General features: G+C 31.5%; 2 protein-coding genes across 3 annotated transcripts; both read right to left on the reverse strand.

The window, feature by feature from the left end:
- Positions 1-681: 681 nt before the first annotated feature.
- LOC130973259 (squalene epoxidase 3-like) lies at positions 682-6,877 on the reverse strand. 2 transcript variants are annotated; one of them, XM_057897706.1, is made up of 8 exons: positions 6,480-6,877; positions 5,031-5,142; positions 3,355-3,529; positions 3,031-3,202; positions 2,681-2,899; positions 2,253-2,528; positions 1,751-2,029; positions 682-922 (listed from the first exon to the last, which is right to left on the reverse strand). In XM_057897706.1, the coding sequence occupies exons 1-8, from the start codon at positions 6,723-6,725 to the stop codon at positions 917-919; spliced, it is 1,485 nt and encodes a 494-aa protein (XP_057753689.1). In that variant the 5' UTR covers positions 6,726-6,877; the 3' UTR covers positions 682-916. The 2 variants fall into 2 exon arrangements, with proteins under 2 accessions (XP_057753689.1, XP_057753688.1); XM_057897705.1 differs by having other exon boundaries at positions 682-954.
- A 2,271-nt stretch (positions 6,878-9,148) lies between these two features.
- Positions 9,149-15,967, reverse strand: LOC130977094 (serine/threonine-protein kinase rio2). Its single transcript, XM_057902102.1, has 13 exons — positions 15,587-15,967; positions 15,380-15,426; positions 15,218-15,288; positions 14,925-15,038; positions 14,639-14,814; positions 14,453-14,541; positions 13,137-13,254; positions 12,918-12,991; positions 12,059-12,106; positions 10,831-10,999; positions 10,534-10,620; positions 10,194-10,280; positions 9,149-9,599 (listed from the first exon to the last, which is right to left on the reverse strand). Exons 1-13 carry the CDS (start codon positions 15,668-15,670, stop codon positions 9,420-9,422), a joined length of 1,344 nt encoding a protein of 447 aa, XP_057758085.1. The 5' UTR covers positions 15,671-15,967; the 3' UTR covers positions 9,149-9,419.
- Between the last annotated feature and the right edge of the window lie 8,911 nt (positions 15,968-24,878).

The following is a 24,878-nucleotide window of genomic DNA, read 5'->3' on the forward strand; positions in this document are numbered from 1 at the left end:
TGATTGCTCATCCTGAAAATTTTCATAATTGGAACAGAAATAGTAATATAATAATATTTGGTAGGTGTTCTATTTAAGTTTTGTTTATGTTTAAAAAAAATATGAGTATCTCAATATCATAATTGTAATGTCAATAAAAATTAAAAAGAATAAATTAGCAAATAAACAATGAAATATTAGGTATTTGAGGCAAAGCAAATTGCAAAAATTTTAAAAAACAAGAAATTAAAGAAAGAATGAAAAAGAAAAGCTAAACTTAAAAGAAAAGAACACGTAAAATAGAGATATTTTATTAGTAAAAATGAAAAAAAACCGTTTACAAGTGTTTTGAGTTTAAAAAAATTACTTAAAATTTTCAATTTTTATTCTATGATGTCAACGGATTGAGAATGTTTTGAATTTCCAAGTGTTTTTAAAGAATTGATATTCTTACAATGTTTGCTTAAAACTATTTATAAACTAACCTAATGCTTAATTGACAGTTATTTCTATAATATCTTTGTCAATTTTTTCTAAACTTGAATTAACTGTTCTCACTCTAATTTCCTTGTGTACTCTACTTTGACGCTCTATGTTGATAGCTGCTCCCGCAAATAGCATGTCCTATAATTCAGGCCTAATTCAAATTTTGAATAAAAACGGCTCCTTTTAATAGTGTCCATTAGAACCTTTCCCTTAATATATTGAAATTGACTTCATAAATTGATAATATCTTATATTTATTTACTTAAATTAACTTTTTTTTAAATCATAATAATTTTTGCCTAACAGTAGGTCTATGAATCTTCACCATATCTGATCATGAGGTTTCAAATAGTACAATATACAGATTCGGCACTTGTCAAAGCATCACCGAGCAGAAGGACTCCTATAAAATTCTGGTACTGTCGCTGGAAAGAACATTTGCCTCACTCCTTCATCCCTGATGATGGGGAATATTATGCCAAATGCACACTGAAACATATTCATTAGTTACAATAACAATTTAATTATGTCAACATGCATCACTGTCAGCCTAAACTGTGAATAAGAATTAAGAAATAAAAACATTGAAAATAATGGAGCGAATTGCAATGAACTATGACATAATGTATTCGAATCATCACATAAAATTTTCCATGGTTCTGAGAACCAAATTGAACTGGCAGGTTCAATTGGGTTAACCGAAAACCTGACATCTAAGTGGTCTAGTTCTGTGTAAAAAACATATTCTAGTGAATCAGTTAAAAAATCAGTAAAAACAGTTAAAAAGTATAATTAAAAAAAAAAGTTCTTAAAATAAAAAATATATATTTCATACAAAGTATATTATTTTATTGAATAAATTACCATTTGTACCCATAAAAGATACAGACGCTGATAAATGTACCCATATAAGAATAAAACGACAATTGTCACCACTACTCTTGGCACACGGAAGCCATCTTAGTGGTTTCAATTGTCGTTTTATTCTTATATAGGTATATTTGTCAGCGTCTGTATCTTTCATACGTACAAATGATAATTTATTTTTATTTTGTTATATCTAATTCAACTCCAGTTGAACCTCTCAACCATTGAACCTTTAGCTTCACCGGTGACTAGTTCGGTATTCAAAACCTTGAAATTTTTAGTTAATTACTAAAGCCATTAGAACATAAGAAAAACATACTACAATGGGAAAATCAAATTGGAAAAGGTAACGAAAGCCATATTCCATGATTGAGGTAATGAAGAGACCAGAACCATTTATTTTGAAGGAGGAACTCACCAAAATTAATCTAGCTCCGATCCAAGTGCATCTAAATGAGGGAAAAGGAAACAACAAACGGCCAACACCATAGATTGCTACAGCAAAGAAATGGAGAACTAAACTAAGAGGTCGAGGATTCAGACCAGACAGCAAAGCCATTGGTCCAGATGAGAAAATAGTTCCAAGGCTCAAGTAGTCAAAACAAGCTTCGCGTAGTTCGTTACTAGCTTGATCAGATGAAGCAGAAAAGACTATATATAGGGCTCCAGCTAAAGTATTTATAGTAGATGCCAAAGGCTGCAAAGTACATGTCATGAGTTAAAATCTACATGGTATGAAGATTAAGATTCTAAGTACCGTTTATCATAATGCTTCAAAGACAAACTTCTATTACGCCATGTGTTCAAACATTCATCATTAGGACTTATAAATTGCGCTCAATATGAACCAGTTTAGAGATGAGATATATAAGTTTCCATCCTGAAACAATATGTAAGCTAAAATGTAAATACTAGCTTACCTTACGCAAGATGTAAAAGGATCCAAGACATTTGCATAATGAATCTACATCATTTAGGTCAGTTAGCGGCTTAAGCAGATCTCGCAGCACAACAATATCAGATAGTGCCACTGTCATTCCTCCACCAGTCAAAGGATGACGCATGTTGAAAGCATCACCTATTAAAAGAGCTCCAGGAGTAGGAATAGGTTCAGCTGGCATATAACCATTAGGCATGATTCTAATATTTTCTGTGTCAATTGCAGATATGAAAGCATCATGAAGTTCAGCTGGAATCTGTATCACAGGAAAAGAACACGAGAAACCGAGCACAAGAAAACCAAATGTTTACATTGTTTCCAGTTTGTAGAGGCATGTAAAACTGCATACTCGACTACTAGTAAGCTGCAATTGGAATATCACATGCAAACTAGGATAGTAACAGATACCTGAGGAGCCACCATAGTCTTCAAGAAGTTGGCCATTTTGCCATTACCTATAGGAGGTACCTTTTGACCAGGTATATCAACTAAGCAGCGAACCTCTGTGCTGCTTATACGATAAAATAAGATTGGGGAAGGATTTGCCAGAATAACATGGCCATGGTTTTCAAATGGGAGTTGACAATTCTCCAGGATTAAACCGACAAAACAAGAAGGTACTTCTACCTGGAAAATGACCAACAGAATTATATTTGTGGGAGTCAATTTGAGACTTGAGCAAAACCAAGATAATCCTCTAACATTCACCATATCAGTACAGTAATTTGCCATATGACTTATTTACAAGACAATTCAACCTTGGGGTGACAGAGAGAATGACGCAACTTTGAGAAGCAGCCATCACAAACAATTGTGAGGGGAGCATAAGCTTTGTGCTCTTTACCATCTTTAGATTTGTACTGAACACCAATAACAGTTTTATTGTCCTTCCAAAGAAGAGAAGTTACAGTGCCTTCATTCATTTGTACACTGAACAATGTAAAGAGCACATGAGATTATCGGGGAAAGCAATACTGAGCAGAAAGCTATTACAATAAAAAGTTATCTGATTATTTCCTAATTTTAGCCCATTAAATAATTATAATAATTAGATAACAAAAGACAAAAGCAAGAGAGACTACCATGGGAGTGCCTTAGTTTTTTCTCTCAACCTTTGTATAAATCGTCCATTGTGAAAGCTCCTACCAGCCACATCAGCATGATAGTTTTCCAATGGATAAGGTAATTTAATATTTTCTCTATCCTTGTAGAGAATGTAACCTAGCACCTGTTGTGCATCGATTTGGTCCAGACAGTCTGAAAAGGAAACACATACAGGCTCAGAACTTTTCAAGAGTAACTGACGAAAGAGAATTTCAGATACACAACCAGCTTAACTTCCTCCACAATTAAATAACTAAAGCAAATACTAGTATCAATTGCAGAAGCATAACACATGATAACTCCTAAAGAGAAATAAATTATAGCCATGCAAAATTAAATTAAAAAGGTCACAAATAACAATAATAACAATGTATAGTTTTATATTCAGTTTTTCTTGACCGAGGCACCTGGAGAAGTGGTAATAGGTTTATATGTCAAGCTCTAAAGTCTAGCTATGCTCTGTAGTTGTGAATTCCAGGCAATGAAATGTCAATGTGATGCCGAAGTGGATGAGTAAACATATACGAGAAGTTTAGGTGCAAAGCATATGAAAGAGTAGGCATAGTACTTAATGAGGAGTGGCAAAAGAAGATTAATAAAGGCAATGGGAGAAGTGGATCAAGTAGAAGATATCAACCAAGTAGAAGAAACTTTAAAATACTTCAAGATACATTCTCGGCACACTTCTAAATGATACCACCAAAAGGAAGCTTGGGATTGTTAGTGACTTATTGTTGTTGTTGTTGTTGTTGTTGCTGTTGTTGTAGTAGTTGGGTGACATAAACTTAGAAACTACTTCAATAAGGAAGAATCTAATTATCATATAATACAAGGATTTTGAAGCCATAAGAAATAATATCAGGGATCCAATGTTAGATCAGATGTAGTCTAAGAAGTATACAAAGTGGAGCGATAGCAAATAGGAAAGACAACTTTTCACTTTATATAACAAGTTATCATTTCAATATGCAATATTAAAGGCAATCAGGAAAATAAGTATATTATAAAGCATCTATCCTAGCATGGACATACAAAACCACATGAAAACAGAGACACACCAAACTCTTGAAATTGCAAGACAAAGAGATAACACAACCGACACAGGCACACTGACAGGGCTCAAAATTTAGAATATCATCATATGATTTGGTGCCAAACTACCAATAATTGTTAGTTTCCATGCTTCCCAAGAGAACCATAGAGCCTATGAAACCAATATTGAAGTTAAAGGCATGACTGAGACTTAAAAGAGTCTAGGGCTCAATTTGAAAAATTCAAAGGATATCAAAACGAACCTCAACTTTCAAGTAATATTGCTTTTATTAAGTTGGCCAGTATTGGGTATGGTCTTTTGTTTGGGTTACTCCATAAAAAATATGTGCACAAATACTATCAAATAATTCTTATATTTTGAATGAATTATTGGCAAAAAAAAAAAAAATCAGAGGCAGAAACTTAAGTGCCCATACTTGGTCCATATCAAAGTTAAAAGACAACTTATTTATTTATTTATTTATTTCAATTAACAAGTGGGAATGTGTGTCCAACACTTGTTTTGATCTTGTCAAGTATTTGTCAGCTATGCAGACACAACACTATCTTCGTCTATAAAACCTAGCTCCAGAATAGTCTTTTATGATAACTGGATACATACCTTCTAGCCCTAATTCCTTTAACTTTATGTACCCTCCAGGCTGGAGGAGTTCTCCATTAATTCTGTTTGGCACTCTCAAGTCCTTCTCAATAACATGGACACGCCTTCCATCCTTCAAAGTTTCAAAAAGCATGCTTATGAATGATCTAGGATTTAACCAATCCCAAACATGAATCCTCCTATGGCAAGTCTAGTTTCTCGAAAATTAAAATCCAAAGAAATAGAGATGTACATATTTGATTGAACAGAATTTGATGATCCACTTACATAGCAACGATAAATTTTCACAAACATTATGTCAAAAAAAAAGATGCCTATCAATCTATCATATCTAAATATCTTCCAAAAGGTTCAGATTATAGAGTATAGCAATTCAAAATTGTTATCCTCTTTTCAAACGTTAGTGTGGTTCTACATTATACAGAAAAAGGAGAAAGTGCTATTTCACCTATTTGTTCATCAACAACTTTTCCATTGTTGAAAACAGAACATGCTAAATCGAAAGGACCAAGAAAAATAATAAGATACTCCAAAGATTTAAGTAGTTATATTCAAAGCTCCAAGCAAGGCAAGCGGCATTTTTAAATCCAAGAAAGTGAATAAGAATAATTCAGGGTCACAAAATCACAATGCATATTGTTGAATTAAAGTAAACACAATTTCGAGCCTGTTTTCACTTTTCACTGTTTTCTCTTTTTCTTTGCAGAATCCAAAATCCATAAAACTACAATATGAAAACGGAAAATGAAAACGCGGCCTAAAAAGAGTATAAAGTAAAGTATTATTTTGGTCTCTATGTTTAGGCCAAATTTTAATTTGTCCCCTAACCTTGCAAATGTCCTATTCTAAACACTTCTGGATATCTTATTTCAATCACAAAAAAGTTTTAAGCGGATTTAATGTTTTTTACCATTAAACTTGATACAAATAATTCGCATATTAAATAGCCAATAATATTTGATTTCAGTATATAAGTAAAATTGATTCACCATCAACCTTTTATTTGATTTCGGAAGGGTGATGATTGATGGTTAGAATTTGAAATGTTGTATAAAAAAAAATTATAAAAATATTATAAAAAGGTTTTAATTATGTTTTTCTCACACATCAAATAACATATGACTTAACTAAAATCCACATTAATTATTCTGTTAAATTTTTTGGAATTAAAATAAAAAAACATTTTAAGGACCAAATCAGAATTTAGCCCAAATTAGAATATACAGTAACATCACATGATCATTATAAAGTTTCCATTTCCCAAATCCCACAGCAAAGTAGTGCTCATCAAATAATATTGCCAAGTGTAAAAGGAAAAAGTAACATTTTATATTAAAATATTAAATTCAATGTTTCCGCTAGTTTTGTGACCAAAAATCAAATATAAAATCATGAGAAAGATGCGAGTTCAGTTGGCTTTAGGTGAAGTTGGAAGGGGGGCGGAATCACCTTTGCAAGTGTGTAAGCGAGAGCAGAACCAGCCACACCCGCGCCGACGATGATGACGTCAGCACCAGTGCCACTGCCAGAGTCATTGAGCTTTCGGCCTTTACAAATATGAGTGTTTCTTGTGGATGAATGGGATTCAATACGAAGGAAAAGAGAGTTGTTAATGAGAATTAGATTGTTGTTGTTACAGGTGAAACTGAAATTGAAGTGGTTGAGGCATTTGGAGCGGAGAACGAGATCGCACATTGTTGAATGAAGATAAATCCGGAAGGGTTTTTCAGATCTCTCTACTCATTTGCTTCTTTGTGCTTTTGGTAGTTGCGTACTTGTGCTCAATGACGCAAGTCTCATGGCTCTGGTTTACATGCTCTCAAGCTTTTGGATAATAAGTAAGTGGTCTTAATAATAAAGAGGAGGTATAGAATGAAATATTTGTTCAATATATATAATGAAGTTTTATGGAGTATTAGAGATATAATTATTATATTAATGTTATTTTTTTTTATTAATGTATGTTTTTGAGATGAGTGTTATCATGACATAGTATATTTTATAGATATAAAAGATAATAAATATCTGATATCCTACTGAATAATATCCCTATACCCTCATTATATATATTGTATAAATATTTTATTGGTTCCTATACTTCTTCTAAAATATTTTTTTTAATTTTTTAATATTATTTATTAATTAATATTTTATATATTAAATCCTAAAACTTTTTATTTAACTTTTAATTTATTAATTTATTATTTATTATCATTTGTCTTATTTTTATAATTTTATTATTAATAATTTAATATTTTATCCGTATATACTTTTATTTTTTTATTTTATTTTTAACAATCTCTTTTTTAGTTATTTAATTTTTATAATTATAATCGTCCTATGAATTCCTTCGTTTTCTATCATAATTATTTTGGTACAGTGGTTACTCTTGATATTTTGGTGTTTTATTACGTAGTCAATTTCTAAAATAGTAATTTGTCTAAAAACAAGTCTCAAATTTCTACTTATCTTATTTAAAAGCGGATTGACGGGTTGCTGGGATAAATTCGTTAAATTTCTTTTTAAAAAAAATTAAACTATTAAATATTAAAAAAGATATAATTTTATAAACATTTCAATAAATTTATAGTTTTTAAAAATATAAAAAATTATAATTTTTAAATTTATAAACATTAAAGTATTTATAATTTTAAATATCTAATAAACATAATAATAAACTAAAGTTTTTGAAACAAAATAATATAACTAATATGTTTTAAAGCAAAATAAACATTATTTAAAATATATAATTAAACATTGTCCAAGTCTCTAATCAATCAAATATAATCCAAATTATAACTTAAAGAAAAATGAACAAACATTTCAAATATAAGTATAAAAATAACGTTCTAAATTCAATTGTTATTTTAAAGCCAAAAATTCGCTCCAGCCTCAGCCGAAATCCGCCAACCTGACAGGTCAAGGATTAATCCGCCGCGGTATTGAGCTCCATTTAAGGGTTTGTCGCTGGCCAATGGGTTGCTACATGCACAAAGCGGAATTCGAACTTCCGACACTTGCTTAAGCGGACTAGTGAGCTAACCACTAGACCAACCCAACTTGGTTAATTTGTTATTTTCTTTGTTGACATTCAGATGGTTCGTAAGAAATTTTAAATCAAACATTTTGGTTTTTAATAAATTTTTATTATTTTAAAGGTCTCGGAGACAAATTGATCCCTTTATCAATAGGGCCAAGTTATTTTTAAAAGTATTTATCGAAAATCTAATTATTATATAATAAAATTTGTTAGAAATTTATTCATTTAATACGCATATTAAAAATTGAATAATCAATCTAAGATATTTTAAGTTAGACACTTTAATCTTCAACAAGTTTTTATTATTTTAGAGGTTCTCGAATTGAATTGATGCTTTTGTAAGGAAGATTAATTTATCTTGTAATCGTATTTGTTAGGAATCAAATGGTCTTATACACGAGGATATCATTCTCAAGATAACTGCTTCACCAGCTTCAGCAGATGACCACGGAGAGGACAGAATGGGATGGAGGCACTCGAACGACCGCGAAGTCTCCATTGGAGCAACCCATAAAGTGTTGGAAAACTGGTCAAAACACAAAAAGCAAAGACATTCACATGGCAGGATCCTTACGAATAAAAGATTCCGGATGTTCTAATGGCAGGATCCTTACGAATAAAAGATTCCGGATGTTCTAAGGAGTTAGGAATGGCCAAATTTGCAATTGCCCAAATTGAAGAGAACCTCAAAATATTAAAATCGTTCTTCTTGGTTTGAAATTGATTTGATCTAATTTTAATTTTAGTTTAAAGTTAATTTGATCTAATTTTATAAATTTATCATATTATCACGCTAATAGTCAATTAAAATTGTCAAATATATATTAGACAAATTCTGATGCTATAAATGACGAATGTGACACAAAAACTAATGTAAAAACTAAAATTTTTAAAAAACAAATTTGATTAAAAAAACCTTTTAATGACTAATTGAAAAAAAGAATAATCTATCAGAAACAAATTTAACCATTTACTCCATTTTAGATTATATAACATTTATATAAACCTTGCTACTTTCATATTGATGTCGCTCCTAATTTGGAAATATCACCCTCAATACAAAATACATATGAAAAGATTTTTCTTATCGAGCTGAGTGATATTAATATATTATTCATTTCATAAGTGGTATAATATCCACAATATAAAAGATATCACCCCAAACAAATAAAAATAGCCTATTTGCTTCTCTATCTCCGAACGTAAGTTCTACCATAAGATATAAGCCTACAGGGACATTATGCCCTACAAAACTTCATTCGTTTAGATAGAATGACCATATGAAAGCACATGAAATATATTTCTAATTCATCTTTAATAAATTTCAACAGCCACATGGATGTTATATCTCACCAACTGCTCAACTGTTTTTGAAGCTTAGAATTGAGAGATGACCTGCCACCCTTGTCTTTGTATGAATTCCTGGATGCGTGGCTCTTTCGACCCCTACGAGTTGCTGCTATGGCATGTCGTCTCTGCTTGTTCAAACTCTTCGTGAGTTCAGCTTCGTTTTCCATTTCATTTTCTTCCTGTATACCAAATCCACCACTACCATCATGATTTTGACATGGACCCAGATAAAAAGCATTATATAAACCACAATCGCATAATTGTTATTTAACTCATAATAATGGAGTCGTCATTTAGAATTTGACAAAACTAAATCTAACTGAAGTTGTGAACTAATTCAAGGGGCCATGCAAAGTGCCCTTCAAATCAGGGAAATAATATTATATATTATACTAAGTTAACCTAAACAACAAAAGCCTACGATTGGCAAATTTCATTTATAATAATATGTCTCCATGTTCCACATACTGAAGAAAGGACACCGGACTAGATTCACAACCAGATAATATCCTAATTTTCAAGTCCATGAATGACTTATTGATGACAAATAATGGCGTTCATATTGAAATGAACAAGAAATACACTGACACTAAGAGCAGCACTGCATTCCTTACGTTGATAAGCCAAAGACATAATATTCCCCCAAAAACTCATCATGAATCCTGGACTTCATTCTTGAAATCAAATATTTGGCCGAAGAAAAAGATGCAGCATAAACATTATCATTAAAATAACCACCAGCCACTAGGTAATAAGAAATACAAAATCATTACCTCATCAGTTGCATCTTCCCTTTCAGATGCACCGCTTTCAGCAGCTTCACAGCTCTCATCTTTTCCTTTGTTTTCATGTTCTTCATCCTGGTTATTTAACCAAAGCATGGTGTCATTTTGTACAAATAAAGCAACAATCTTATATCAACATTGAAAAACACAGAAATGAACAACTGAGACGAGCAGGAAAAACACGAGCAAGCTGCTTGACTGTCTCTGTACTAAATATTAGATGTATTCATTATTCAAATTTAATTTCCAAAATATAGTTAGCATACGGAGAAAGTCACACATATCTACTTTTCACCATCTATTATATCAAAATTATCCTTTTATATACCTGAAGAAGGATTGATTCATTCAGGTCTTCCACTGAGTCAACTTCACTATCTGAGTTTGTTTCAGCCTCTGCGCCACCTTCAATGAACTGCACAAAAATTTGAAGAGCATTGAGGAACAATCAAAAGCATGACAAATTGACACCCATGTGTATAAATAAAATAGGAAAAGCCAATCCACCAGTATGGAAGCAATTTCACAAATGAAGAAAAAGGAGGGAAAGCATCTTGCATTTTTCATTTAAAGAAAATGCTTGTATAATTTCCCCTTCCTATATAGAACAAGAAAATCATTATACCCTCTGAATATCTTCTTCATCCTTTCTAGTAAAGCCACTAGCAGCAAGTTCCTTGTCTAAAAAACCAGCACTTCTTTCTATTTCAGAAAAACAGGGCCTTCCATCTTCATCTTTCCCTTCATCAGAATCATCATTGTCATCAATGGTTTCTTGAAAAGAAAGATTGAACCTGAAATAGGGAAGTGGAACTAAATTGTGAAAAAAAGCCTGATTGAACATCAAAGATTAGATCCAAAATATTTATCTTCAGCAAACCAAGTATGCGTTTGATGTATTATCAAGTTAGGAGATGCAGTATGGTGAAAAGAGATGTACAAAATAACAAAAACGAAGAGGGAAAAAACATAATTTTTTTTTAAGGTAAACTATGGCACAAGACAGTGACATATATTAAGAAGTAGAAACTTATTGTCTCTAGATATACCAAGACAAAAGTTATGATTAGATGAAGTACAAAAAGGGCAACGAAACAAGAGTTCACTCTTATGGGCAAACCACATTGAATCGACATGGACAAGATCTTCAAATATTCACAAATGAGAATTAGATTATCTAACAAAAGAATGAGATCCCATGTATATCATTTGTAGTATAAACCAAATACAAACAAGCATTTGAAATATCTCACAACATTAATGCGAGCTGAATTTAATGTAATTGCATTCTACATAGAGAGGAAAATCAAATGCCATACATATCTATCATTATTGGGGTAACAACAAATAGAATGGCAGTTCTCGACATGTCTTCAAAAATGTTTTGACAGAAGAAAGACTTTGGCTTCATTTTAGTGCTCGGTCAATGATCATTTGCACGTTGTGAATTTTCCTATAGATTGAATGGCTTCAAGTGTATTGTTTTCCTTGAGTTTTGTTTGGCTATTTCTTATGTAATTTTCATCTTTAGTTTTCTGAACAGGAAATTGTCTTCCTATCATTGTAATCCCCTTCTTTTTGGATGAATTTATTTTATTATATCATAAAGAATTACTAAGTTTTTACCAAAATATGAAAGACATGGTCTAAAGAAGCACTATATATCAAGAAAGGATAGGAAAAAGGGAAGATTTAAAAGGAAATAGCGCATGAGAGCCCAAGTCCTCCAAGCATGTCCTTGATTGGACACTAAAACTTATTTTTCAGATTACCAAGACAGCAACAATCTACAAACAATGATAAATAAAAGTAAATCTTTTAACAAATACTACGCAAATCAATCGATTACAAACCTCTTTTGGAAAAACTTGAAGATACATTCAACGTCACGGTCAAAGTACCTGAAACAAGCATAAATAACAAGTGATTAAAACATAAGATGATATCTTGAAACTTAATAATTCTTGGCTTCCTTTTAATACCATATATCTGATGCCTAAAGCTAATGTAAAGTCCAACAATACAACAACTACGTCTTATCCCACTGGACAGAGGTCTCCTACATGCATTAGACAGTACCTAAATATTGTATCAAGAATTCAAGATTCAATGGAAGTTTAGGTCTCTCATAGTCACCTATGGTTTTTTTAGATATCCTACTCTAGTTATTGGACTATCGTTCATCTAACATATTTGCCCTTATTGGGAGTTTTAGGGGTCTTCACATACGACCTGCCCACTTAAGGCAAAATTCAATCATCTCTTTCACAATAAAGGCTGCAACGCTGTAACAACTCTCTCTAATGCATTAGTTCCTAAGGCTACATTGTTGATTCAAAGAAGAGGAACGTGCATAAATGTTAAATTGTGGCAGAGTAGTGGCGTATGGTCATTTTGTTAGAGGGAAGAGAGAAATGAGACTGGACAAGACCTAGGAGAGTGGTGGCCTCTCAAACACCATCTTATATCATTCTTGTACTACTACTATTACTACGAAAGCAGAGTTACAGGGAAATTAGACTGGACAAGACCTACCATCTTATATTATTCTTGTACTACTTAGCTTGTATAGGCATATACGAACTAAATATAACTAAATGAAAAATCCTTTTAAGGCTAGGGTGATAATAGAAGTTAGCATTTGTGTACATGAAATCAATGACAAACAATGAGATGTACATAATTAGGCTGGCAAAGAGGAGAGACTCTTACATCTGTGCATTACGATGTGATACAGATACCATTTGTGGAAAATCAATCATGGTAATTTTTTCATCATCATCAATCTACAATGAATGGAAACCAGCATAAACCAAAAGCAGAATCAAACAACAGATATCAGGAAATTCTAAAATTTAATACTCTCCTAAAAAGATAAGCTGACAAATGAGCAGAACCAACAAATGTACAGCATAGGTAACTCTGGCATACCATGATGTTAAATTCATTGAAATCACAATGAATCAGACCATGCTCGGCGAGCCTAACAACTATTCCAAGAATAGTCTCAAAAACAGTCTCTGGATTTTGTAATTGCTTCACCTGAACACTGAACAAGCAAAAACAATTGACACAGGAGCAATATCAAAACAATAAAATGGGTAAAAATAACACAAAATAGGGCCAAAATAACTGAAAATGGAGAAAACATTAAAATAGCAAATATGTGAAAAGGAAACTTCATATGTTCTAGGGGACAAAGTGAAAGTAGAGTGACATAGTGGTATTACATAAAAAATTTCTATTAGTTAAACCCACCGTAAAATTCTTAAAAGAAACAATCTAAAAAATTATTTTCAAAGACAACGCAGCACATGCTTAATGCCAAAATTAATCACTAGTGATAAACACAGCTTAAAAATTTTTACCTAATGGTTTTGGTGCGAACTAAGGTAGAAAATAAATTGAAGACCATACCCATAAGCTATAACAAAGCATCCCGATACATCATTAAACATTCCTTTTAAGATAAACTCAAAAATTAAAAAGAAAACAAAAGAAGAAAGAAAGATTACCAACATACCGAGGACAAAGGATCCTCTTTACAAAAATAATAGCTAATAAACCAAAATAACGCATCATAAAACCAAACATTCCAATTTTTAAACATATATAAGTAGAGGCTGGATGTCTAATTTTATACCATAAGACTTATTTGAACAGAATTTTGTCATTAAATATATAAGAACACCATCATTTTCACAAGGTGAAAGAAAAGCAAGATCCTCAAGGTGATCAAGCATATCCACAAGTAAATTTCCATGGTTAAACATTTGGAAATAGTAGAACAACTCTACAAATGAGAGAGGGTATACATTACTTGTGTGCTTAAGAATGGAGGGGACGAACACCAATATATAGAAGAGTACAATAAATATAGGGAACCTACTCAACTACTTTCATGAACACAACTACTAACCACTAACCGCTACCAACTTTCTCAACACCATGTACCCTGCAAAGCCCTACAAATAATTCCCAGAAGTACCATGATAAACAGGAAACCAGTGTCCAACAATGAAGGAATTGAACAATCCCGCTCTAATTTCCAAAATTTAGTCGACATATTCAACATGAATGTAACCCTAATCAGTTGCACTTCAATGCATTTAAATTATAAAAAGTATATTTGTCCCATAAGATGCACTTTATGGTCAGACTCACTACACAAACAATTAGCATTGAAATGCAGTAAAGGTGTAGCGTAAAATTAAAGCATGCTTGGATAATATGAGGAGGACACTCACAGAGGATAACCTTGGACAAGTGACATGACTACACAGTGTCTGTTATGTTCTACAGCCTTTGGAACAGGAAAGGAATGTGTTTCCAAAGCCTGCTCAAGAAAAACGTGTGCTGTTATAATATCATATATAAAGATGATAATTCATATTGTTAAATAGAAAGGCTGGAATATTATTGAGAAGGAAAACCTTCATGAAAGCAAATTCTTTAAGTGCAGCAAGCCGAGACAAATACAGCCAGTTATAACTACTTCGATGTCTTAGATAGTCACGCTTTGATTTGACAGCTCTAAAAGAAACTCTACCAAGCCTGTGCAACTTCATAGCTAGAACAGTCCCATCTTCACAGACAACCTCAAATATATCTGGCAGAGTACCAATGCCAAATCAGAAAAAATACTCAAATATAATTGAAGAGGATCATATCACAATATCGAAGTACTACATTAGTTCTGCCAAAGCACAAAAGAAGTACCAGATTCTTTTCCAACGCCAATCTGGCGACCAACACCCACAAACACTCCTTTGTTCACCATTGTTTTAATGGCAAGATAATCATAACCAAGGTATGTAAGCCGGAATCCATCATCTGCACAAGTAAATTACGGTTTAATAGAAGGCCAATCAATATGAACTCTAATACATTATTAATTTCAATGTTTCAAATTCAATTTGCACCGGACCATCTATCACAATTATTTTCACATATGTGACAGCAATTTAAAACTAAAATTAGTCATAATCAAATAGACATCAGAAGCAACCAACATTTAGAAGAGTCGTGATGCAACAACTTATGCTTGAGCAAGTTTTTCAAAACCTTGTACGTGCCCCCATGCCTGCACACATTCAGTAGAAACACAACTAAAACACCAATAAATTAAGAAAATATGTAAGATGAAATTCAATCCAAAAAGTCACTGAACATACTTGAGACGAGCAATTCGATCAATTAGTTCAGTAGGAACAATTTCATGCTGCAAGGAAAAGAATTTTAATAACTCAAGCTAAGAATAAAAACACAAACTAATAATAAAAACAATAAGTATAGCTTAATCGTTTCTTTTTCCCTAAATTTTAGTAAGTCATGAGTGTTAAGTTCAAACTAAAATCGGGAGGAAGGTGATAAAAACGTACATTCCTCATGCCCAATTCAACAGCAGTGAGAACCCTAAAATCGTCTTTGGACAGATATCTCAAGACATCTACGTCGAGCTTCATTGTCGTTCCACTTCTCCTTTCTCGTTTAAGCTTCTTGCATACGGAAAACAAACTGCTTCTGACAAGAGAAAGAGAAGCAAAATGCGAAGCCCTACCAAATAGAACCAGCGGCGATGGCGGACCAGGGGAGAAGCCAACCAGAGTAGACGGAACAGAGAAGACGGCGAACCAGAGGCGAGCAGGGGCAGACGTGAACCAACGGCGGCGACGGCGAGGCGTGACTGAGTGAGAGGACTGTCGACTTTGGAGTGGAGGGCTGGAGGCTGGAGTTGTGCGTGAGAGAGACGATGGAAAGGGTTTGCGTTATGTTTCTTACTTTCTTAGTATTTGTTTGAGGAAGTTTTTAAAAAATATTTTTTTAGTTTTTTTTTAAAACATCTTATAAAAAAATAAAAATAATTTGTAAAAAAAAATTTATTTATTAATTATGTTTGTATATGATAATATAAAAATATTTTTTTATTTATTATGAAAAAATATTTTTTAATTTTTTTAAAATAATGTAAATTATAACTTTTTTAAAATGATATTTTTAATTTATTTTAGTATTTTTATTTTTGTTACTAAAAATTTATCAACCACAAATTAAAAAATAAGTACTTAAAAAACCCATAAACTAATAAAAATGGCTTTTTTGAGTTTTGAAGATAACGAAATTAGCTTGTATTTTTTAATAATAAAAAGAGTTTAATTTCTAATCATATGTATTTTTTTTTAAGAATAAATACTCACTCGTCCACTTTACTTTTAAATCTTTATCTCGTCGAATATAGTGATTTTTGAAAAATTTTAAATTTTAAATTGATTTCTATCTTTGCAAGTTTTGGGATAACACAATTTCAAATCTAACATTAAAAACTAATGGAAAATGTCTAATCGTTAAGTGGGTGAGTTGTCTATTATGTGTTGCCCTCACAACTCCGAATTAGATGAAAATTGATTTGATAGTAAAATTGGATAAGAATTTATTTTTTTAAAGTTGTTAAAAAAAAAACTGCCTAACCTACACCACGTAACCCGCGATTGAATAGACAAAAAAACAACGGATACCAAAGTCGAGAAGGATGATGTAATTGGTGAGATTATGAGAGTACACAGGGGTTGGAGACTTAGAGCGCGACGACAATGCAATGGACAGCGATAATATCTCACTTCCTACGACAATGGTGGAGGCTAGATGGCTAGGATTTGTTTAAGGACAACAAGAAAAGCTCTGAACTTCCGAAAAGGAACATGTAAGTTAGTGTGAGGAGATTATTGGGGTAAATGTAGATTGGATCAGATATAGACAAAATCTCGATCCAATCCGCACTAAAATCATTGGATCCAATATCCACAATTTTTTAGTTTGGATCCAATCCGCACATTTACAGATCGGATCTCAAATATATCCACAAAACATATAAATATTTTAAAAAGCTTATTTTTATTAAAAAATTTAATAAAATATCTTTTTCCACTCTTTTAAACATGTTTATTCTTAAAATATTATTAAACATATTTTTTTTAAATAATAAAAATAAAATAATATAACATGTATAATAATTATTAATTGAAATAACATATAAAAAGAATATTTACTTATTGATTTATTTATTTTTGCGGATCCGCGAATATTTGGATACTTACATAAAATTCGCAATCTGATCCTATTAGTGTGCGGATTGGATTGGATCCATTAGCTTTGTGGATCGGATCAATATCCGCTGTTTTCATATCGAATTCGAAAAAACATCGCAAATATGTAGATTCGATCCGATTCATGAACAACCACATTAAGAAAAAGGGCTGGACAATGAGCATAAAAGAAGGAATCTGTTATCTTTTTTTCGTTTAAAAAAACTCCAAATGGCGTCATTTCATCAAAATTGGTTGGATTTTGGTTCGATTCGACCGGTCAATTTTCAATTGATTTAGCGATTTTCAAACGTCTGAAATAATAATTTTTTTTATTGAGCCGAACTATAAAAATTTCTAGTTCTCAGTCAGACTAATCTGACTAACTGGTCTGGTGTAATTTTTAGAACCGGTATAACAATCATGAGACACATGTTGTGTTCACTACTAGGGTGTTGACATGAAGTGTTTGTTTTTTACCAGCCAACATGTTAATGAGGTCTTCTTATTATTGGATTTTTGCCTCTAGCTCTTGGGAGGATACGTGAATATGAAATTAGATATGACAAGTGTATAAACAATTTGATTTAACATATGTGTGAAAAATTTTAAAAGTTATTTTTTTGAGTTTTTTTATTTATAAAAAATAGTAGTATTAATATTTGGTACAATTTTTAAAATTAAATTATAGTTTTTTAAAAAGATATTTAAGTACAGAGAAATTTAAAAAAAATGACTTTTCTCATAATAAATTTTTTTATCACATTTCTTTTAAAATAAGTACTTTTAAAATTAAAAAACCAAATACAAAATAACTTATTTATAAACTATTTTTAATATAAATATTTATTGTTTAAGTTATTTTTTTAAAAAAATACTTAATTAAACTATTTATTCAAATTAGTAGGAGTGTTCATGGATCGGATCCGATCCGCATATCCGCGGTGTTTATCCGAATCCGATCTGAAAATTACGAATATGGATCCGATCCGTAAGGCTTTCGGATCGGATTGCAGATTTTGTGTTGGTATTCGCATATCCGATCCGCATATCCGCGTATCCACAAAAATAAAGAAATAAATAAGTAAATATTCTTTTTATGTTTTATTTCAACTAATGATTATCATATATGTTGTATTATTTTAATTTATTATTAAAAAATGTATGTTTAAAATTATTTTAACAGTAAACATATTTAAAAGAAGAGAAAACGTGAATTTTATTGAGATTTTTTTAATAAAAATAAGTTTTTAAAAATATTTTTGTGTTTTGCGGATATATTCGATATCCGTTCCGATCCGATCCGATCCGTAAATGTCAGATCGGATCCAACCTTAAAAATTGTGAATATTGGATCTGATCCAATCCAATAGTTTTAGTACGGATTGGATCCAAATTTTGACTATATCCAATCCAATCTGATCCGCGTTTATCCTTACAAATTAGGTTCGCTAATGTTTTTTAAATTTTGGTGGATGTTGTATATAAAAAAATGGTGGGTAAAGATTTATATAATAATTTATATCTATACTGAAAACAAAAAAATATAACAATTTATATAATGATTTAAATGAATATTAATTATTTTTGGGATTTTTTATTTTAAAATTGAATAAATTTATTTTAAATAAATTTTTTATAAAGTGTTACGTAAATTTAAATAAATTATACCGAAAATATATTTGACATTTGAATTTGGTACTATTTTTTTTAATCTTACAAAAAATATATTATTTCAAATTTTTATGGATATTGTTTTTTTTTTAATCAGAATCCGGACCAGAAGAATCCATCCCCAAAAAATAATATTACAATTGCATTTGGTAGTAAAAATCTGAAACTAAAATTTCAGTTTCTAAAAACAAAATTCTAGTTTTTTTGGTACCTCTAAAAAGTAGGGGCATAGAGGACTGAAATTTATGAGAATAAGGATCGAAAATTTAATAACATGTATTTCCAAAATTACCCTCAATCAAAGTTTGAAAACTCCAACTCTACCCTTTGTAAAAACTAGTGATAAACCCCAATTTTATGGTTTATCTTGTGTTGAATTTAGGGGATTTTATCAACTTATCTCACATTTATTCAATGAAATAGTATGGTTTTGTGAATTTTTCCTAATTTGTACTTAAGAGCGAAAACATACTTTTTAGACCTTAAAGTAGCTAAATTTAATCCACTTTGATTCCATTCGATGCCTTGATATGTTTATCGAGTGATTTCATATTTATAAGGCAAGTATTGGATGGAAGAAGTGAAAAGAAAAACATGCAAAGAGGAGAATTCATGAAGAAATGAGCATTTGGAGACAGCGCACGCGTCCCCACACGTACGCGTGAGGAGGAATTAAGCCACGCACGCTCATTTATAAGGCAAGTATTGGATGGAAGAAGTGAAAAGAAAAACATGCAAAGAGGAGAATTCATGAAGAAATGAGCATTTGGAGAATTCAAGGCCACGTGCACGCGTCATCCACACACGGGTACGCGTGAGGAGGACATTAATGGCCACGCGCACGCGTCACCCACGCGTACGTGTGAGGAGGAAATTTGCAAGCAACACACATGCATCGACCACGCGCACGCGTGACGCTGGTCATGTGACCTTATTAAAGTGAAGACGTTGGGGGCGATTTCTAAACTTTTCAGACCCAAATCAAACTCATTTCTGAGACTATTTGATGCAGAATACAAAATTGGACAAAGGAGGAGCAATTATATTAGTTTAGGATCATGCTTTAGGTAGTTTTCTAGAGAGAGAAGCTCTCTCTTCTCTATATAATTATGGTAGAATTAGGTTAATGCCTCTTGGATCTAGAGTTTAATTATTGTTTTCATCTAGTTTTCTTTATAATTTCTTGTTCTTATATCATTGTTCTTCTTAGTTCTCTTGTTAATTTCCCTTTTTATGTCTCTTTTTATATTGATGCACTCTTGTTGGATTGAGATTTTTTTTAAGGCAATTTTATGATTTCATGTCATTGATGTTTTTGCTTTGGGTAGTAGTAGATTTTACTATTTCTTGCCATTTAAAAATTGTGAATATTGGATCTGATCCAATCCAATAGTTTTAGTACGGATTGGATCCAAATTTTGACTATATCCAATCCAATTCGATCCGCGTTTATCCTTACAAATTAGGTTCGCTAATGTTTTTTAAATTTTGGTGGATGCTGTATATAAAAAAATGGTGGGTAAAGATTTATATAATAATTTATATCTATACTGAAAACAAAAAAATATAACAATTTATATAATGATTTAAATGAATATTAATTATTTTTGGGATTTTTTATTTTAAAATTGAATAAATTTATTTTAAATAAAATTTTTATAAAGTGTTACGTAAATTTAAATAAATTATACCGAAAATATATTTGACATTTGAATTTGGTACTATATGATAATAAAATAAAAATAAAAATTCTTTTTTTAATCTTACAAAAAAATATTATTTCAAATTTTTATGGATATTGTTTTTTTTTTTAATCAGAATCCGGACCAGAAGAATCCATCCCCAAAAAATAATATTACAATTGCATTTGGTAGTAAAAATCTGAAACTAAAATTTCAGTTTCTAAAAACAAAATTCTAGTTTTTTTGGTACCTCTAAAAAGTAAGGACATAGAGGACTGAAATTTATGAGAACAAGGATCGAAACTTTAATAACATGTATTTCCAAAATTACCCTCAATCAAAATTTGAAAACTCCAACTATACCCTTTGTAAAAACTAGTGATAAACCCCAATTTTATGGTTTATCTTGTGTTGAATTTAGGGGATTTTATCAACTTATCTCACATTTATTCAATGAAATAGTATGGTTTTGTGAATTTTTCCTAATTTGTACTTAAGAGCGAAAACATACTTTTTAGACCTTAAAATAGCTAAATTTAATCCACTTTGATTCCATTCGATGCCTTGATATGTTTATCGAGTGATTTCATATTTATAAGGCAAGTATTGGATGGAAGAAGTGAAAAGAAAAACATGCAAAGTGGAGAATTCATGAAGAAATGAGCATTTGGAGAATTCAAGGCCACGCGCACGCGTCATCCACACACGGGTACGCGTGAGGAGGACATTAATGGCCACGCGCACGCGTCACCCACGCGTATGTGTGAGGAGGAAATTTGCAAGCAACACACATGCATCGACCACGCGCACGCGTGACGCTGGTCACGTGACCTTATTAAAGTGAAGACGTTGGGGGCGATTTCTAAGCTTTCCAGACCCAAATCTAACTCATTTCTGAGACTATTTGATGCAGAATACAAAATTGGACGAAGGAGGAGCAATTATATTAGTTTAGGATCATGCTTTAGGTAGTTTATAGAAAGAGAAGCTCTCTCTTCTCTATATAATTATGATAGAATTAGGTTAATGCCTCTTGGATCTAGAGTTTAATTCTTGTTTTCATCTAGTTTTCTTTATAATTTATTGTTCTTATATCTTTGTTCTTCTTAGTTCTCTTGTTAATTTCCCTTTTTATGCCTCTTTTTATATTGATGCACTCTTGTTGGATTGAGATTTTCTTTAATGCAATTTTATGATTTCATGTCATTGATGTTTTTGCTTTGGGTAGTAGTAGATTTTACTATTTCTTGCCATTTAAAAATTGTGAATATTGGATCTGATCCAATCCAATAGTTTTAGTACGGATTGGATCCAAATTTTGACTATATCCAATCCAATTCGATCCGCGTTTATCCTTACAAATTAGGTTCGCTAATGTTTTTTAAATTTTGGTGGATGTTGTATATAAAAAAATGGTGGGTAAAGATTTATATAATAATTTATATCTATACTGAAAACAAAAAAATATAACAATTTATATAATGATTTAAATGAATATTAATTATTTTTGGGATTTTTTATTTTAAAATTGAATAAATTTATTTTAAATAAATTTTTTATAAAGTGTTACGTAAATTTAAATAAATTATACCGAAAATATATTTGACATTTGAATTTGGTACTATATGATAATAAAATAAAAATAAAAATTCTTTTTTTAATCTTACAAAAAATATATTATTTCAAATTTTTATGGATATTGTTTTTTTTTTAATCAGAATCCGGACCAGAAGAATCCATCCCCAAAAAATAATATTACAATTGCATTTGGTAGTAAAAATCTGAAACTAAAATTTCAGTTTCTAAAAACAAAATTCTAGTTTTTTTGGTACCTCTAAAAAGTAGGGGCATAGAGGACTGAAATTTATGAGAATAAGGATCGAAAATTTAATAACATGTATTTCCAAAATTACCCTCAATCAAAGTTTGAAAACTCCAACTCTACCCTTTGTAAAAACTAGTGATAAACCCCAATTTTATGGTTTATCTTGTGTTGAATTTAGGGGATTTTATCAACTTATCTCACATTTATTCAATGAAATAGTATGGTTTTGTGAATTTTTCCTAATTTGTACTTAAGAGCGAAAACATACTTTTTAGACCTTAAAATAGCTAAATTTAATCCACTTTGATTCCATTCGATGCCTTGATATGTTTATCGAGTGATTTCATATTTATAAGGCAAGTATTGGATGGAAGAAGTGAAAAGAAAAACATGCAAAGTGGAGAATTCATGAAGAAATGAGCATTTGGAGAATTCAAGGCCACGCGCACGCGTCATCCACACACGGGTACGCGTGAGGAGGACATTAATGGCCACGCGCACGCGTCACCCACGCGTATGTGTGAGGAGGAAATTTGCAAGCAACACACATGCATCGACCACGCGCACGCGTGACGCTGGTCACGTGACCTTATTAAAGTGAAGACGTTGGGGGCGATTTCTAAGCTTTCCAGACCCAAATCTAACTCATTTCTGAGACTATTTGATGCAGAATACAAAATTGGACGAAGGAGGAGCAATTATATTAGTTTAGGATCATGCTTTAGGTAGTTTTATAGAAAGAGAAGCTCTCTCTTCTCTATATAATTATGATAGAATTAGGTTAATGCCTCTTGGATCTAGAGTTTAATTCTTGTTTTCATCTAGTTTTCTTTATAATTTATTGTTCTTATATCTTTGTTCTTCTTAGTTCTCTTGTTAATTTCCCTTTTTATGCCTCTTTTTATATTGATGCACTCTTGTTGGATTGAGATTTTCTTTAATGCAATTTTATGATTTCATGTCATTGATGTTTTTGCTTTGGGTAGTAGTAGATTTTACTATTTCTTACCATTTACCATGATTTTCTTCTATGCCTTCCAAGTGTTTGATAAAATGCTTGATTAGAGTTTAAAGTAGCTTTTGAGCATTCTTGACTTGGAAAGAGAAATTGGACAATCTTAAGTCATTAATACCCAATTTAAATTGGTGATTTAGAGTGATTAGTTAGTCTTATATCCATTAACATTACTTATGGATTGAGATTAACTAGTCCTATTTGACTTTCTCTCAATATGAAGATAACATTATACCTTCTTCCGATGTTGGAGATGACGAAATAAGATTAACTCTTGTTAACTATTGTATGATAATTAATGACTAGGATAGAAAGTCTTGATTCTCGATCCTTGTCATGAATGTCTCTTTTTAGTAATTGTTATCTTTAATTGTTGATTTACTTTCTTGTCATTTTAATTCCTTGCATTTTTATCAACCCAACCCCTTTTGACCTCATAACCAATAATTGAGAATGACCCGGGACTAATACTTTCGATTATTTTTATTGGGTTGAACTTGTGACAACCAAAATTAAACTTTAATTGAGAATTATTAGTCGATTTGAAACTATACTTGCAACAAGATTATTTCGCACGATTATCCATTTTGATTTTTGAAATTCAAAATCCCTCATAGTGGTCCCCAGAATCAGAATCAGGTCTGGACACTAATTTAATTTCTTAAGTCTTTTTCAGCAATGAGTTAATAAACAGAGTGTTGAAGTGGCAAAATCTTGCCACACTGGATGCTCCAATAATTAGGTAACATGGCAATATTTGATTTTGGACTCCATTTATTCTCTAGAACCCTAACTTTTTATTTTTGTTCTGCATCGTCATTTTTTCTTGCTGTTGTTTGTTGGAGTGTTGTTGTTGTTGGGAGTGTCTAGGAACTCCAGTTCTCTTCTCAGGTGCAAAGAATGGGGACGCTGAGATTGAGTCGGTTGCCCTCATAGCCACATTATTCCTAGTCCACCATCCATTTGCCATGTTCAATTTTAATTTAAAGAAAAAGAAAATTTTATTTTGTTTATTTATTTATTTATCTATCTAAAAAGAAAGAAAGATCGAGATCTATATTATCAAATATATAAGAGGGAAGAGAAGATAAGAGAAAAGAAAAGAGAACCTTATTCAAGTGGCAGGGCCTTATCTGAAAATCGACCAAGAGAGATTTGCATGTAAACCCTAATTAAGCACATATATGAAGGAGGTGTAGAAGTAGTGGCAGCAGCAATTGCATATGGTGTTGATGATTTGAGAAGAAGAAGTGATGAAAAATGGTGCTAGATGAGAAGGACAGTGTGGAGCAAGAAAAAGTTAGGATTCCAAGATCAAATGGGGTCTAAAATCAAAAGTTGTCATGTCACCTAACTGTTGAAGCATTCAAAGTCGTAAGATTTTGTCACTTCAGC

The sequence above is a fragment of the Arachis stenosperma genome, chromosome 4 (genome assembly GCF_014773155.1).
Source record: "Arachis stenosperma cultivar V10309 chromosome 4, arast.V10309.gnm1.PFL2, whole genome shotgun sequence".
Classification (NCBI taxonomy): Eukaryota; Viridiplantae; Streptophyta; class Magnoliopsida; order Fabales; family Fabaceae; genus Arachis; species Arachis stenosperma.